Consider the following 18,258-nt stretch of genomic DNA (forward strand, 5'->3'; position numbering starts at 1 on the left):
CTCTTTTGTCTATAGAATATCTTTATTTAAGGATGCACTATATTTAACCCCTTGTCCTGGCATTACAGTATGTGGTTGTGTCCCCACCTTTTAGAACCCCTCCCTAACACTTGATGTTGTAGATAGTAAAATATTTTATGTATTTAATATATTTGATAGTAATATCTCTGCTCAAAAGCTGCAGGACTGTGCCGATTGAAGTTGAGTTTTTCTTAGCATTGTATCTGAACCAAAATGGAGGACGTGATGTCAGAGATGGGAGTCCTTACTACTGCTTCTGCTACTACCATTACTACTGCTACTGCTACTGCTACGACAGCTCTTCTACTTCTGAGGCTACTACTTGAAACCCGTCGCTTCCCAGCATTCGCCTTAAAAGTGACGAACCCTCAAACCCTGTCTTCCCTGTCCCCCTCCTCTCCTCTCCCCCTTCCTCAATCCATCCCTCCATTCCTCCATCCCTGCCCCTCTCTCCCCTGACTTCCCCCACATCGCTCCATTCACCTTGTTTCTCTTGCGTTCTTGCACACGCTTGGTGTAGACTCTAAACGGAAAGCATCCACCACCTCAAGAACCCCCAAGCTTCTGTCCCCACCTATCTCCTCCCCCTGTGCCCGCTTCTCCAGCCACCCTGAAGCTTAGCACCCCACCCTCCACCCTCCACCCCCCACCCTTCACCCTCCACCCCCCACCCTCCACCCCCCACCCACCCGCCCAGATCCTTGCCCCATTCCTTCTCTGTCCCCCTCAGCTACTCAAACACTGTCACCCTGCTTTACCCATTTGTTTTACATTTCAACATGCGCTTTTTTCAACTCTACATCTTCTCACATTTCGCCATCATGTCTCACACTCACCATGTTGTTTCTTTTAATCAGTAGCTTAACAGCACACAGTCATTGTATGCTCCCCCATCACCACCATCCCTTGACACTGGCCTAGAGTCCTGGCTTCTCTTGCAGTTCCCCTTGTCCCACCTGCTACCCTCCTGGCTCCTTGGTTCTAACCAGTTAACTGTCCCCTCTCCCCTCTTTTCCCCCACTCTCCTCCACTCTTCCCTGATGCCTCTCTACCCTCCCTCCTTCTCTCTCTCTCCTTCTATTCCTCTTTCTCCGTTTCTCTGACTGGCTCACGTGGGCTCTCGCAGGAGAGTTTGGCGAGGTGTGTCGCGGTCGCCTCAAACTACCTGGGCGCCGGGAGATCATCGTAGCCATCAAGACTCTCAAAGTGGGCTACACTGACCGCCAGAGGCGAGACTTCCTGTCTGAGGCTTCCATCATGGGCCAGTTCGACCACCCCAACATTATCCGTCTGGAAGGTGTGGTCACCAAGAGTCGGCCAGTGATGATTGTGACTGAGTTCATGGAGAATGGAGCCCTGGACTCTTTCCTAAGGGTGAGAAGAACAAAAATGGCACACGCAAACACATTACACACAAGAATACATCTAATAATAGCTACTCCCTATAAAACATGTATCTGTGATTTGTATCAATAATGCAACACTATCTTGCAAATAAGCCCACCAAAATCTGCTTGATCTTGCTTCTTGTTATCTCACTTTCTTCTGAGCCATAAAGGGTCTTCTTAAGCTCTGCAGCAAAGCCCACAATGGTTATCTGACAAATGCTGCATTCGGGTGATTGGTGACATTTACAAAGAGCTCAGTCTACAATGAATCACTGCCTCAAAGTCACATCATACATTGTCTGCCAGAGAAAGGGGAAGGGTGGAATACAGGATGGATAGGTAGAACAGAGAAAAACAGTTACAGTGTGAAGTGATAGGAGATGAAACATGCAGGCAAGAGGACATATGAAGAGAACAATCTGTAAGAGACATTGAAAAAAGAAAGGCAGGTAAGACAAATAAAGGTAAAAAGGAGACAAGCATATATCCCTTTAAACATGCAACCTTGATCTACAATCCAATCTATCCTTGTCATTCTCTCTCTTCCTTTGCCAGCTCAATGACGGGCAGTTCACAGTGATCCAGCTGGTTGGCATGCTGCGTGGTATCGCAGCAGGCATGAAGTACCTGTCAGACATGAACTACGTGCACAGAGACCTGGCTGCCCGTAACATCTTGGTCAATAGTAATCTGGTGTGTAAGGTGTCTGATTTCGGCCTATCTCGTTTCCTCGAGGATGACCCTTCAGACCCCACCTACACCAGCTCCCTGGTGAGTCAGAGTAGAAGTGTGTGTATGTGTTTGTGTGTGTATGTGTATGTGTATGTGTGTATTCATGTTTCAAAGCAATGTTTAAAGGTGCTACATGTAACATTTTAACATCAATACTTCACCGTTATGTTAATTCTAGTCCTCTTTACAAATGAATCCATAGCATTGCCAAGTATGAGTGTAAACAAAAAATAGATCAAGTCTGTTCCCACATGACCATTATGGTTAGACAGGGACTTTATGTCTCACTGTGGATGGCAGGTGCAAGTAGTAAAGATAAGAACAGTTGAAACAATGGATTAAATATATATATTGCAGCTAAATTAATGTTTCAGTACAAAAGTAGCTCAAAAGGGCAGAATTGTTATGGTGGCTATATAAAATGTTTTATCTGGACATGTTGCTGCGTGTTTCCATTAAAGCTGTAGTAGATTTCCAGACATTTGGTAAGCCGACAAATTACTGGAATGTGTGATAAGTAAGCTCAATTCTCGCTCCGACTCTCACATCTCACAAATAAGTAAAATTGGCAAAGCAGGTCAAGGCACATAGGATAGGGTCCTTTGAGATTGAGCATAATTGTCATAAATGAGCCTGAGCTCTAGTACAAAGATAGGCAACCTCCTTTGGCCTGTATACAGAAGTCTAGTTTGTGTTGGTCTGGTGACTTCTCAAAACAGGAAAAGGGCTCTCTTCTTCCAGGGCAACTCATCTAAAGCCTTCTGAGTATGTTACAATGGCAAGTCCCTTGGTGACAGGAAGCAATGGTGTTAATAGGGAAGTGTGTTCTTAACTTTGAGAGACACTGTTGGCATGAAATACCAATCACCTCACCCCCAGTTCACTTTGTCTGGTAGTTATATGAAAGGATTCTATGATGGTGATATATCGATGTTAAAACAGTTTGTAGCACATTAAATATTCTTCTGGCTTCACGTGTTTGTGTCATTTTCTGTAACTGTGTTGTTACTAACCTTTTGTGTATGTGTGTGTTTGGGCTCTACAGCATGCACCCATGTGTTGTGCATCAACACTTCCCTTAGACTGTGTTTTTCTCACCCTCTCTTTCCCTCTTGTATGTGTGTGATTCTGTGTTTGTGCTCCATCCCTCCAGTATTTCATGCTCACCTACTCATTCGCATATCCACAGGGAGGGAAAATTCCCATTCGCTGGACGGCTCCCGAGGCGATTGCCTACAGGAAGTTCACCTCGGCAAGTGATGTGTGGAGCTACGGCATCGTCATGTGGGAAGTGATGTCGTATGGCGAGCGGCCGTACTGGGACATGAGCAATCAAGATGTAAGCTGCTATGAGGATATTGTTGAATTTAATAATTTGTAAGCATAGGCATTCTGTTGAAATATGAAGTATTAAACAGTAGCATTCTGCCCTAAAAAATATAAATGTACATATAAAAAAACTGTTTTCAACCACTTCTGCCATCACTGTTTAAAAGCCATTCTCTCCCTACATACCCACCCACAACTACCACTCAAAGCTGATCTTTCTCTGGCCCTTATTTCTATGCATTGCCTAAAGCATTTTTCCTGTTTATCTCTGACTCTTCCATCATTTCCCGCATTCATCCTCTTCTGTCCTCCCTCACTTGCTATTTTCATCGACCCATCTCTCTCCTTGTGTTCTGTTCTCCCTCAACACCGTACTCTGTGATTAGAAGTGATTGTGATTTCTCTGTCATCCTTTCCTCAGGTGATAAATGCTGTGGAGCAGGATTATCGACTGCCCCCACCCATGGACTGCCCCACAGCACTGCACCAGCTCATGTTGGACTGCTGGGTCAAAGAGAGGAACCTGCGACCCAAATTCACCCAGATTGTGGCCACGCTGGATAAGCTTATCCGCAATGCTGCCAGCCTCAAGGTGGTCACCAACAGCGCACAGTCTACTGGGTAAGTTGTGATATTCTAATATAAAAGTATGTTGGTCACATTAAGTAAACGCAAAATCACAGTTAACGCAAATGTCATATCTTGTGTATGCTCGGTGAAGCCTGTGATTATAGAACTAACTCTCTTAGTTTTGCTGGAGGTCCTTGTTGAGTTTCATTAGGTGCATTAGTGATCTTCATAAAGAGCAATAAAGAATCATTATGGTCATCGCATCATGGATATTAGTGCTGATTGCTTTCTAAAAATATGCTATGGTTTTCTTCGGTCATATGTTGAGGAGACCTGCTGGGCTCTTGTGATGAACTACAGTAATAGGGCATTAGTTTATTGAATGAAGTCACTTGACTTTTCAGCAGTGAGAGTACTACTGGCCAAGCCATTTCATTTGCAGCTGAGCCAGAGCAACCGCAATAACGATTTCCACTGTGCAAATAGTCCCTATCCAAGTATATACTGTGTTTGTGAGTCACTCTGACTCAGCTGTAACAATCTCTTAACTCCTGTAAAGTGCACATTTCTTCCCATACAACTCTTTAGTTCTCACAAATGCAGCCTGGGCCATTATGCAAATCCAAATTACCATCGCTCAATAGACAGCCCTTAAAGCAACTCGTCCGCCAACCGGGAGCTCAATCAATGATGTCACATCTACATTTAGCTGCACTAACTTCCTCCGCAACCTGTTTCTTGGAAAGAATTTGGAGGATAGAAGGTGGTGGAGTTGGAGCCATAGGGAGGAAGATGACCTACCTATCTGTCCCTGCATCAGGGTCTTTCTGTCCTGAGGGAGGGCTACAGACAATCCTGGTTTAGGCTCAGGGGGGAAACCAGGGTCTCGGTTGGCCACCGGAGTGACGTTCTTAGAAGATTAAGCTTGCGGTTAATTAGCTCGATTAAGACGATGCAAAAAAGAGATGGGAGCGCCTTTTAATTAGCAACTAACGAGATTTAAAACGGGCCAGTGGAGAGGTGGCCTCCTGCCGACAAAGAAAAAAAAAAGGGAGGAGTGAGAGATGATGGCGCCGTCCTGGTCGGCATTGAAGGGTGGCTGGAGGTTAGCTAACACTGTCTGGGATCAAAGTCCTTTGGTTGTGTGTGTTATGTGTACTTGACATGACTGCATATTGCATTGTAGGTGTAAAGTGGAATGAGCAACTGAGGTTTGTTGATGTTAGGTTTCCGGCACTAGTGCCATGAGTCATTTCTGTGTTTTTATTTAAGTAAATACAGAAATTCACACTCTCTAAACTTCGTAAAAACAGACATAACCCTTTGGAGAAACACTGACAGTCCCAACCCTTGATTTTGAATTTAGGCTTGGCCTGTAACTGTCTCACTAGCTAGCATACAATATGACCCTACTTTCCTGCTGTGTTTCTGCTTGTGGCTCACATGTGGCCAGCAATGGCTTGGACCCTTTTGAAGCAAACTTTAGAGGAGGAGGACTAACAATACTCCATTAAGAGAAGCCAGAGTCTGGTGTTAACAACAGCCCGAGGCCTTGGGCTCCGAAGCACAGGCCTTATTAAAAATCACTCCATCTTCACCACTCAATGGAGCCTCTGTATCACTGTTATTAACTCCCCCTCCATGCCTTTTCTCTTTTCTCCCTCTTTCTCTCTCCATTCCTCTTTTAATTGTTAATGAATCTAATGCCATCAAAAAGGATGACAGGGATCAACAGAGCAGAGAGGAGGGGAGACAGTGGCACTCTTTCTCTTTGGCTGCTCCCTCATCTGATTCTCCTCCTTCAGCTCCCCGCACCTACCTGCCTCAGCCCTCCACCTCCACCTCCTCTCTTGTTCATCCGCTCCACTTCTCTCTGAGTTGTAGCACAGTTTTATTAAAACTCCCAAGGTGGCCTCTCTATCTACAGCATTGATCAGCACAGAGGGTTAGGTTCTTCTTTAGAAAGGCCCTTTTGGGCTGTCAACAGGTGTGCAGAAACATGCAAAACACACTTTTTCACACACATTTTCAGGATTACACACACACACACACACACACACACAAATACACACACACACACTCACAGGTTTGTGAGTCACTCCTTTCGTGTATTGCCAGTGTCCACAGGTTCATGAGTCAACCATGCACACATCTGTGTTTACATTCCACAGATAGTTCTTTATTGTCATGAAGCATTTTCCCAGAATGTTTTTCCACTTCTGTGGAATGGTGTTACCTTTTTGTCTATTCAACCTTGGAGAAGAACATATGCATACATGTTCAAACACACCCTGAGACAATGTACTATAAAGCATATGGCTAATAACCAACTAGTTAAGCTCATGTTCAAATGATTTGAGCTGACCAGGAAAAACTGCAGGAAATCCAATCTTCTCAGATCAGATTCAAACCACATTTGTATGCAGTAGCGAACCATGACTCTTAAACCTTGGCCCTCTAACCCCCCCTCCTTCCCTCATTGGGAAAAAAAGCAAACTAGCAGCCTATCTCATTGTGTCCTCTCTTTTAATACTGCAAAAGTTAGTTCTGAAACAAAAATTAATATGCCAGTCCATCCTTAGCAATGCAGCTAGCAAACAGCACAGAGAGAGTGAGTATTATCACTAACACAAATTAAATAATTTAACCCTTCACATTCTAATACAAACTAAATAGGCAGGTTTAAAGGGTTTATTTCCCCAAACATGTTTTGTTTAGAATTTTAGATTGTCGAAATATGTATTGATAAAATAAAATTACAATTGACAACTTTTTCAACACTATTCTTTGGGATATCTTAGGCCCTCTGTGAGTGCCTAGAGGGCCCTGACAGTCCCCCCCCCCACTGATTTGTACAGTAAGTGGTGCAACTCAGTACAACCACTCAGATTGAATTTCAAGTGGGTTTTTTCTGTTTCGTCAGTCCCCACAACAACAGTGACATGTCACTGCAACAAGAAGAACAGGATTCAGCAAACAGGAAGAGAGCTATACAGATATTTCCAGGGTCTGGTTCCTTGTAAATTTCGATGTGTGTAGTCATCATTCAAGACCAGATTTGACATCTGCTCTATGAACACACATCACCTTGCCTCACCAGCTGCAGCGCCAGCATCCACCACCCACCACCCACCACCCACCACCCAAGCCTCCAGCCAGTCTCTCCACAGTCATAAAAGTGACCCCCCCACCCCAACCACCCCCCTGCACACAACTCCTTACATGTGGAGAAGAGGACAGGGGAGGGGAGAAGAGAGGAGGAGAGGTGGAGAAATGGAGAGGTGGCGCTCAGCGGCGGGCGTTTGGGGGTGAGGTTGGCCGGTAGAGGCAGTAGAGTGACGACCTAAACCCTCTCTCTCTCTCTGTTTCTCTTTCTCCCTCCTCCCACCCCTCTCCCCAATGTAGGGTATCCCAGCCCTTGCTTGACCGCTGTGTGCCAGACTATACCACTTTCACCACTGTGGGGGACTGGCTGGACGCCATCAAGATGAGCCGCTACCGTGATAACTTCGTCAACGCCGGATTTGCTTCCTTTGACCTGGTGGCCCAGATGACAGCAGAGTGAGTGGAGAGGGAGTGGATTCAGCTAATCAGGCCTAAAGTGATTGACTGGGCTGAGTTTGAGAGTCAAATTAGTGTTGTACAGATTGACCTTGAGGGAATAAAAATAGTCTAAATTAGACATGTTAAGATGTGGAAACGGGGCTCTGATTAGGCTCAGACAAGAAATTAATACATAAGAACATACATAAAGAATAAGAAAAAATAGCACATTTTACTTTGGTACATTAAGCAGACATTTCATAAGTATGTTTGTTGTGCTATAAAGATAAATCATGCTTTGAAGACATACAGTATCACCTTTTATACTGTTATGTGTTCCAGTATTTATGTACACGTAGTGTATAAAGAAAACTAGTTTAAAAAAAGGAAAATGTGACATTTACTGGCAACACAACTTGCGAAGAGACACGAGAGAGAGAGAGAGAGAGAGAGAGAGAGAGAGATATTAAGTAGTACAAAAATGGGTTAAACACAAGATCCTCCATGCTTTTCCTCTAATTTGATATGCAATTGACCAATCAGGATAGGTTTACTGTAGAACGGGGAGGCTTATGTAATCAGGAGATTAATAACAATCACCTGCTTCAGAAGCCAACAAATCTGACACAATGGACAAATACACAATTTAACAGTGTAGTACAATGTTTAACCAAACACCCGTCACTGCTTACTTAACTACGATCTCCAGTTTACCTTGATGGGTCACCCACCTTCTGCCGCGTGTACAAACAGGAAATGATGTAATGGAAGTCATGGAAATTGAAGGCTAGTGATGATCAAATAAATGAATTAGGATTATAATGATAAATAAATTATCCTCATTAGCTGCATAATAGGCAACGGAGGTGGGGGTAATTTGTTTCAATTTGGACAGGCTGACAGATGTGGTGTACTGGGGCTCTCTGTTGACCTTAATGGCCAGTAATTCCTCTAATGTTGCCCATTTATTATCATTTCATCCTCCATCGCTACACTGATGGGGATGGCGAAATATGAAAAAACAAAAAGAAACACTATTTATTTGTGTGAAATTGTGGTATTGTGCCCTTATTTGGCTTTGGAGAGGATGGATGTGCAGTGTGGATGTGTGTGTGTGTGTGTGTGTGTGTGTGTGTGTGTGTGTGCTACTACATGCATGTGCGTGTTTGCTCATGAGTTAATTGTACTAAAATGGATGGGGCCACAAAGTCATTTAGACAAGCAGAGTGTATGGTGCCTGCATGTAATATTAGATTATCCAGTATTTGTGTGTCTGAGTGTGTGTATGACTGAACGGAGAGGACGCAGACTGTGGCAGAGCCCCAACAGTCAGCTAATCGCTGCTCCAGACGCCGTCTGCTTTCTCCTCAGCTATCGACTTGGGAAATCAAACAAGCAAGCGGAAAAGAGAGGTTCTCGTGATATAATTGTACAGCGTTAAACCAACATGGCCATGATGATTAGATTATGCCATCTGACTAATGACGGCCAGAGCAGGTGTGCTCTCCCTGGCCTTTTTAAGGGTGTAGTAATGTCCACTGTATGTCAACAGTTTTCATATTTTCCCACTGCACCCTCAACCCGAGGTTAAGGTCTCTACTCTAAAGATCACACTGTAGCTGCTGACTAAAAGACTCATTTACACTTTCTAGTCTTATTTGCTTGGATATTTTAACAGTGGCATTTTAACAAGTTAAAGCTCATATACTGACACAGGAGTATGAATGACAGGCTCCTTACTGAGTAATCTGTCAAATATACAAAAAAAAGAGAGGATTTTCTACTTCCCTGTTTCTGTAGCTAAGTGGCAGGCTGGTGTGGACGTTGTGAAGTCTGCCAGCTGCCGAACAGTAGCTTAGTTTGCTCTTTAATCATTAACCATCACATTATGGCCCCTTGACTCCACTCCTCTTGCCCACTTGCCAGGCAACAGAAGTATGTTGCATTACGATCACCATTAACTATAGCTGGATGAGTTTTCACATTTTGTTGACATACCCTCTGGAAGCCATTTTATGGGGGATTGACAAAGTGCTGTCCCACCTGGTACAGTGTGTTTACTTGTGGCTGAAAAGTGAATGTTGCACTTCAACTTCAGACATGTGATGTTTGTCTACTTTTATTTTTTTTATGACTGAGCCACCTGTTCTCATTTTTCTTCTCCTTTCTTCTCACTCCACAGGGACTTGCTGCGGATAGGGGTAACGTTGGCCGGCCATCAGAAGAAGATTCTCGGTAGCATTCAGGACATGAGACTACAGATGAACCAAACACTTCCTGTCCAGGTGTGAGCGACAGGACCCACAGACAGATGCAGTCGAAGGACAGCCAGACAGAAAAGGGGGAGGAACTGTGCCAGAGAGAGCTATTGGAAACCCTCGCTGCCTGACCCATCTCTGCCAATTAGACGCTATGAAACTGGCTTGCAGTGCCTCTGACTATTTTTTTTTTTCTTTATTACACTACCACTTCCATTACCTGTTCCTGCTTTTTTGTTATTCGTCATAGTTTCTTTTTCCATCCAATCAGAATTTGTGTGTATTCGAGAGGAAGAAGAGTTAGCCCCCTTTATATCCCATGCGTGCCTCACCAGCTCTGGTGTGGGTTGACGTTTGCATGCATGTGTGTTTTAGTGAGGTTGGCCTTAGCCCTGTAACTGGAATGTCACACTCTGATCCTCACGCAAGAGCCCCTCCCCGTGACCTCTCAACACAGTTTTGATGGACGTAATATATAGTAAAGAATGAACACCCTGGTATAAATAAGTGAACAAAACATAAAACTAAACAAAAAAAAAATAACAGGTGTTTCGGAGCCCACAGAAGATGGAGGACTATCCTTTCCCTGATAGAAGTTGTTTTACTGTGCACGTGTGTGTCGTTCTCCATCTTCATATTGAAGGTGTGTTATCTAAAAGGGCACTTGCTGGAAAAGGGTGAGGTGGTGGAAGAGGATATATGATGGGCTGAGGTCAAAGGTCAAGAGGATGACAGAGGTCTGAAAGGTCCAAGTAGGGCAGCCACATTTTGGACACACGTTTTGGCTGCTGAATCCTCAATAGGTCACCAGATGAACTCTTCACCCCGACCTGAAGTGACTCAGGATAGCTCCACAGATTGGGATCACCTGCTCATCAACTGTGTATTATTTTTGTTTGTCCACACACCTTTTTTTGTGGCTTTCTTACACATTTTTTGGGAGATTTGTGGTTTCAAAATGGCCGGTCAAACCTAAGTAACCCCCACTGGACGCTATATGTGATTAAGGGGGAGACGAGGACTGTGGCAACACTATAGAAAGACCAGTTGGCCTTTTGTGTGCGTTTTTGTATGTGTGCGTGCGCATGTGTGCGTGTATGTGTGATTAAGTGTGCTTGGATGTGCGGGTGTGTCAAGTTGCACACAAGTATACTGTACAATACAGCTTCCGCTATTTGCCACCGTGGAGAATTAACGCATGAACTGAACCGTGACAAGGAGCAAATATATCTGAAACAATTACGCTATATTCTGTGGACAACTGTTAAACATTTTTTTATTGAGTCCAAAAAAATGAACTTAGGACATACATATATATATATATAAAATTATATATATATGCAACATGATGAAACTGAGAGAAACCATGATGGACACCTTACTTTCTACTTACTATTATCTGGATTTAGAAATAATCAAAATTGTTTTAATTTCTTGACATCCTGCCCTATGTATTTATTTGTACCTCGCCCTCCAACCCCCGCCCCCCACACCAACACCCAGATGGACTGTATTTGGGACAGTGGACTTGGAACAATCAGAAGAAAGAGAAACTCCAAGAGGATTCACCTAATGAATTGCTGATTATTAAACATAAGAAATTGCATATAAATTGGATATTGTATTTTTGTTGTTGTTCTAAACAGCCTGTACATGTTTTGTAACAAAAACACGATAAATAACAAAAGAAAAGTGGTGTTTTGACAAAATAGAAGTGTTGTTGTGGAATGTTTGCTTTAGAGTGAAATGAACAGAAAGCAGAGTAAGAGAGAAGCGAGAGAATGGATAAAGTCAGGAGGTAGAGAGGAGAAGATGAACAACTACTGTCACCCTTTTGCTCTCCGTCCATTTTTGTGTGAGTGTCTGTGTAGATGTGTTCAAGTCTGTGTGTGCCACCTGAACTGGATATTAAGCATCCCCAATCCATTCTCATTCTCAACAGGAAGAACATCTGTGAAGCACTAAGCTGTTACTATTTATCTTCTAGGCACATTTTTTCCAACTTCCTGCAAACCACTCAAATGCTTCCCTTTAACTAGGTTTTAATTTTACTTATTTACCATCGCCTCAAACAATCCCCCCCTTCTTGGAAGTTAAGGAGTCATTAGGGGGAAGGTCCAGAGATGATGCAGCCTAGCTGCCAATCATTTAAATCGCTCCATCACTCAACCTGCAGTTTGCCTCCCTGCAACAGGATGCTCATCAGTGAATCTAGAGCTGTCAAGTGAAACCTATTGGTCTTTGTCTGTCAGGTCAGTTGCCAATCTGGCATTGCGAGGATACGAGCAGGCAGTGAGCGCAGACATACGGTGGACTGACCTATCATTATCTCTCTTCATTTCCTGTCTGGCCTGCAATCATCCTGTCTCAGCTCAGACTGCTGCGTGATTAGTACAGTGCAGGATCAACAGCCCTGGCAAGCAGACAGCCCCAAATCTGCAGACCCCCTCATCCTAAATGATAGCAGCTGCATCACGGAGACCATACTATTTGCACTTCTCACAGAGGGGTGTTTGAAGGTAGTGGATTAAGGGATGGGGATGTACCACTGGTGTGATTTTCCAGACAGTCTCCATATTGTTAGGGTTGGAGCTAATCAATGCAATATGTGAATATTATTAGTTAGGTGTGTAATGATAGCGTGATGTTAGTGGCCATGCAGTGTGTCTTCCCATATTGCTTTTGTCAGCTTCTCTTAAGTCCTTTCAAAAGCCATGAAAGGATATTATGCAAAACAATGTGTTTCCTCTTTTATATTGTTTCATCTTTTGTCACAAAGACTTTTTCACTAGTACACTCTGTTAAGGGCTTACTAAACTGTAACAGTTGTAGGGCACAATCAAGTAGTAATTTAACTGTTGTGTACTCAAACTATACAGGTAATAAGTCTCATGGCTGAGAATCAGAAGCGCAGGTATATTTAGCAAGATTTGTTGTCACCATGACAAAGTGTTGAAAGTGCCTGTTACATGAGCAAACATTTTTTTTCTTGATGTCATTCTGCAGAATTATTTTGTTTCTCCCCAAAGCAAAACAACACGTTGATTGGAAAAGAGTGACAGAGTCTACTTTTGGAGATGAGACAAGAGCAGAATTAATGCAATCAGAAGCTCACTTTTACCCAAAGTCTCCCAGGAATATACAATAGTACTGTCTCCTGCACTCAGCTCAATCATTCAATCAGCTAAGTCACTGTTGCAAAATTGCATGTGGCACCAAAAACGACACAGTTGATGAGCATAAAAATAGAGCGGGGGGGGCATATGGGGGTTAAACACAATCACATGGCAGACATGCCCACTCATGAAAAATGGCAGCGCTTTTGAGGTTTATGAACTGTTGATGAGGTGCACATGGTGCGCTGGGGTCTGGAGTTGTGTTCTCCAAAGTCAACTGGCCGTGAGTGATGAGCTCAACTGGTACTGTTGCTCATCTTAAAATGATTAAACCGCTGCCACATGAACTGCAAACAATTAATCTTTAAGTGGATTTTTCACACATTCATGGGAGTATTTAATATTTAACATTCACAGAGGAAAGAAACTCCTCCTGACAGCACACATTGCTGAAATTAGTTATGTTTGTGTGTGTGTGTGTGTGTGTGTGTGTGTGTGTGTGTGTGTGTGTGTGTGTGTGTGTGTGTGTGTGTGTGTGTGTGTGTGTGTGTGTGCGCGTGTGTGAAACAAAAGGAATGCTTTTTTATACAGAAACACTTTGATCAGCAGAGTTTAGGCTTTGGCAGATGTGGTTGTCGCTTTGTGTGCCAATAGGATTCAAACTTTCCCAACATTCCTTCCACCTTTCTTACAGCCTCCACAGATCGTCAAACACACCCACCCTTCCTGAAACCCCTCCACTTCCAACTCTCTGACTTTCTTTTCTTCAGTTGTCTGTTTTAAATAAATATATACAGTACTGTCTTTTCTTCTGTCTTCTAAAAAAGCTCACTCCACATCTGTCTTCTGGTCACTTTTGAAAACCCTCTCTTCATACAAGGCAGTGAGATGTTTCAGAGAGTGCTGTACATGTATAGTGAACTGCGAGGGGTGGGGGTGAGGGGGACGGCGTAAAGTGCTGAGAAATGCAATTCCTCTTTGAAAAGCATTACGATGTATTTAATGGTGCAGACATACACAACGAATTACTAAAAAATGATGATACATTCTTGTAGAAATATTTTTAAAAGACCCTTTTGCAATTAAATTATTTAAGAAATGTGACCCGATCTCCTGAGTCTTTATGTTGTGTTTTGAAATGATAAATTAATCATGTGGACTTAAAGTTAATTGTTCTTCCATGAGGTACCAATGCCAACACATAATCACACACACGTTCTCCTCTCAAGTAATTCCCCAAGACAAACACAATCAATTCAACTGCTTATCATTTATGGCCGTCTTTCGCTCCAATAATCATTACCAGAACTTTGTGTAGTTTTTCACCCACAATAACATTTCTTGTTGATAGAGTGGCACCAACGCCTCAGTTCAGATAACTATCTGCTTCAGATAAACATACCACACTACCACATTTAACTGCATATTTCTATAAATGTGCTCAGTGTACCTGTAAGTAGGAGATGTTCATTTTTCATCCAAATCTCTCTGATTTGATGTGTTTCAGACAGGTTTAGCATGGACAGGTTTAGCCTGCATTATCCCCCTTGCCTTGGAAAAGCCTGAGGATATTTAGAGTTACAATGTCTGTATTTTTTTTTTGTAATGCTGTGTAAAGCTTTCATCTTTATAGCTACAGGCAGCTGATGAATGGATATCGATCCTTGGGACAAGTTACCCAGAGTTCTTGTATTTCTAATGCTCCTTTAAGTTCCTTATTGAAGTTAAAGACCACTAATCTAAAGTAGTTTGCTAAATTTAGATGTATAAAACTGAAGTTAAATTGCACATGTGACCAGAGGCTAATTTCAAATCAGATAACATTTTGCAAAAGTTACCATCAGAACAGGGTTGATTTGCTCTCAGCCTCACAAAGTTTGCAAGACACGTGACTATCAAATCAAAACGTTTGCAATCCATAGAGCCATGTCAATGCCATGCAACACCAAAGCTCCCCATATTGTCTTTTAAGCCCACTAATTTATATGAACTCCTCTCATCTCTGCAGGCACTGAGCCAACACTCTTGTTTTCCCGGCAAAAAAGGGAAAGATGCTCAGATCATAGATTCTACCTCATCCGCCCCTCGCCTTGTCCCCTGGCTCTCCCTTTCCCTGTCCAATTAAATACAGAGCCTTGGAACGGGTGGTCTCGGTGTCTGGGTATAGCAGATATTTTTGAAACGCTCCCCCCTAGATGTGCTCGGAGAAGTTTCAACAGAGGATTATGTGGGTTCTTTTTGTGCTGCAGCAGACAGAATAAATTTCATCTCAAATTTCCCCAACTTCTACAGCTCCTTGTTCTCCACTGTTTTTGTCAGGTGACGAACACACTGTATTGAAGGTCCAGCAGCATTTCACGGACAAATAATCTGCATTTTCTTGGCACCACTTTGGCAGAGGAAACTTAGAAGCCCCATTGTAAAGAAACAAAATGAACTATGACTACTGTATGCATCCTGAGACAGACCGGGGACCATATCATCGGTTTTGAGTTGTTTTGACTAGCCCAGATAGCGGTTGCTCCTTCAGTGCTCGATATGTAGTATAATCTGTCAGCTGGAAGTAAATATGGACCAATGCCAAGATGAACTGGAGCACTGTATACTTGCCTACAGCTATTGACATAGTGTCACATTACTCCAAGCTGGAGAAAATTGATTGTATAAGGGCCTGTTTCGTCAAAATATGCCATATAATGCGATGGGGGAATTATTGAGACGTCAATTAAGATCAATTTCTTATCCCTGCTTGGTCAGTAAGGGCGCATTAGCATAAATATTGCAATGAATTAGCATGTCTTAGCCAAATGTCGGTCAGGACGAGGATCAATGCGAAACATGATCACACAGCAACATTAAAAAAAAGAAATCCGCTCCCTTAACCCCTCCTTACTTACGCCTTCCCCTCATTTCCAAAGCAAAACTCTGTCTCCCTTTATTGTCTCTCATTCCCTACAGACGATCCCTCCCTCTTACGAGCTCCCCACTAACACCCCCTCACCAGTTCTCTCTCTACTTTTTCATGCTCTCCCATCTCTTCTGCCATAATCCCTCTCTTTCACTTTAGCTTGGCACAGCTAATTGGTCACGTCTGTACTGTGACATGGGGACCTGACATAATTGCTGGACAAATAGCGAGGCATTTAGCTTCGGACCTGTCTCAGCTAAGCTGTACACGGACTGGAAAGCCTAATTACCACTCCAAGCCCGCAACTTGCTAATTGGCAAATACTTCCAACAAAGAAGTGTGTGTGCCTTTGTGCATGTGTGTGTTTGTCTGCACCTCTGTTTCCTTTTTTTATTTAAAGGTACTAAGAACAAACTAAACCAACTAAAAAGAAAAAGAAATAAAGGAATAGGCACGATGAGTCATCAGAGAGATATGCCTACAAGAGTTACAAAATGTGTAATTCATTTCCTTCAGTTTCATTTGGAATGGTCATCTGTGGAGTTTCAGTTTTAGTGTGTGATACGTCACATGTCTTGTTGTTTTATCAGTTTGTTTGTCATGACAGTGCTAATTAAATGTCCCCTTTGATTTGCTTAGCTCATTCCAGATTTTCTCCAAACACCATGCTTTTGTTTTTTTCCTCTCCTTTTTTATACCACTCTTCAACACCCCCACACCATCTTTTCAACACATGCACTCTGTTGCAGACTGATTGAACTGATTATCACTTCCCAGGTTTTTTTGGCATTTGATTAATTACAGTTACTTTAACAATACATTCATTATGTTTGCAACAATTTTGGCATGTTTCTTCCTTTATTTGTCTTAGCCTTTTAGACAGTCATGACTGTAGATGAATGAATTAAAAAGTAGCTATGGGTTACCATTAGTATTACACACCATAACTAATATAAAGCATTTTTAGAAATAGTCAAGTGGTTTGTGCAGAACATAGAAATGCTCAATATTTTATAGCTATATATAAATAAAGTAAATAAATATTTCTATAGTGAAAGAACGTGTTTTTAACTTTTTCCAGTGCTCCCGACGATCGCTTCTATTCAAAGGAACATCACAAAGGATTATTTCCCTTCTAAAACCCCTGAAATATTTGACCACCCGCTCACATCGCCCCCTTCCTCAAAAAGGGGACCGACCTTTTCTGCCCCAGAACAAGCATCCTATTGTTGGGTGTTTGGGTGCAGCTGCATGGTCTTTCTGTCTGATGGGTTGAGTATGTCTGCCAGGGAAACAATATTTGACAGGACTACACCCGGGGACCGTGGGGTGACCTGGAGTTCAGGGTCAAAGCTGGACGCTTGGTGGGAATCTGCCACATGTAAGAGGTATGGCAGCCTTCAGGTACGGCGAGGCCATTGAACAAGCACATCAAAATGCCGCCGTGGAAAGATAAGATGTCCTCATGGCTGCAGTTATCAAGATAGAGCCTTAATTCACTGTAAACGGAGCGTAATACCAGCACAATGATGCATAAATCACAGGGCCTAGCATGAAACCGCACTGACGTGGGCATGCTACCAAGGGGAGAAGAGCTCACACATACAGCAATGCATAGACGAAGCTCGGCGAGATAATGATTCTGCTTTCTTCCAGCCCCCCTGCTGAGCTTGTGTCCTCATCATAGTTCAGCAGACGTCTAGCAGGCTTGTGTGTCTTTTGGGGAGTTTTTTTTTTTGTGCACTATAGTGTTTGTAAAAGGCTTCAGGCTTGTTTCCTTTACATAAATAAAACAGTGCAGTGTCACTATGCTAACCAAAACCAAATGATCTCAGTATGGAAATGTTAATCTGTACCTCTTTGAATTTATTGATGTTTAAGACTCTAAGCTCAAGGATGGGCGTTGACTTGTAGAGCAGCACAGTCAATAGGAGAGAAATATATGTGATAATCATTTAATCAGCTAATTGACCTGCCTGCAGGAGCCTTTTTGTTGACTACGTATCTTTCTGAACAACAACAATCATTCTCAGTTTAGCTGACGTACTCATGAAGAATAACTTCAAAACAAGCATCTGCTGGCCACTATTTCTTTGATGTGAATAATTCAGCTGCACCATTGATAATCTGGCTCACCAACTAAAGATAATTGATAGCGTGTGCTTTGCACAGAGAGATGGTCATGACATCGCCGAGTCAAGGTCATTTTTCCTCTCGATTGGTGTCATCGGTAGGCATGAAGGCAAGGGCCTTGTTCCTGCCTGACATCTCATTAACTGCTTGTCGATATTTATCAGTCTTAATCAGAGCTGTGGCAGGTCTGGTGTGATTACTTCCTGGTTGTGAAAGCAATCACACCTCGTCCTCCCCACTGTCCTTGATTTACAGAGGGA

The 18,258-nt window shown here is 42.9% G+C and overlaps 1 protein-coding gene across 9 annotated transcripts in view; it reads left to right on the plus strand.

Annotated features, from left to right (window-relative positions):
- ephb3b (eph receptor B3b) overlaps positions 1-14,061 on the plus strand; it is a 60,993-nt gene extending 46,932 nt beyond the window's left edge. For 7 of the 9 annotated variants that reach the window (XM_028586852.1, XM_028586855.1, XM_028586854.1 and 4 more), the window contains exons 11-16: positions 1,148-1,395; positions 1,965-2,180; positions 3,331-3,480; positions 3,892-4,091; positions 7,446-7,601; positions 9,766-14,061. In XM_028586852.1, the coding sequence (XP_028442653.1) occupies positions 1,148-1,395; positions 1,965-2,180; positions 3,331-3,480; positions 3,892-4,091; positions 7,446-7,601; positions 9,766-9,874 (1,079 nt within the window). In that variant the 3' untranslated portion in view covers positions 9,875-14,061. The remainder of the gene's footprint in view (positions 1-1,147; positions 1,396-1,964; positions 2,181-3,330; positions 3,481-3,891; positions 4,092-7,445; positions 7,602-9,765) is intronic. The other 2 variants (XM_028586858.1, XM_028586859.1) reach the window with 1 other exon arrangement.
- The last annotated feature ends 4,197 nt before the right edge of the window (positions 14,062-18,258 follow it).

The sequence above is a fragment of the Perca flavescens genome, chromosome 9, assembly GCF_004354835.1.
Source record: "Perca flavescens isolate YP-PL-M2 chromosome 9, PFLA_1.0, whole genome shotgun sequence".
Classification (NCBI taxonomy): domain Eukaryota; kingdom Metazoa; phylum Chordata; class Actinopteri; order Perciformes; family Percidae; genus Perca; species Perca flavescens.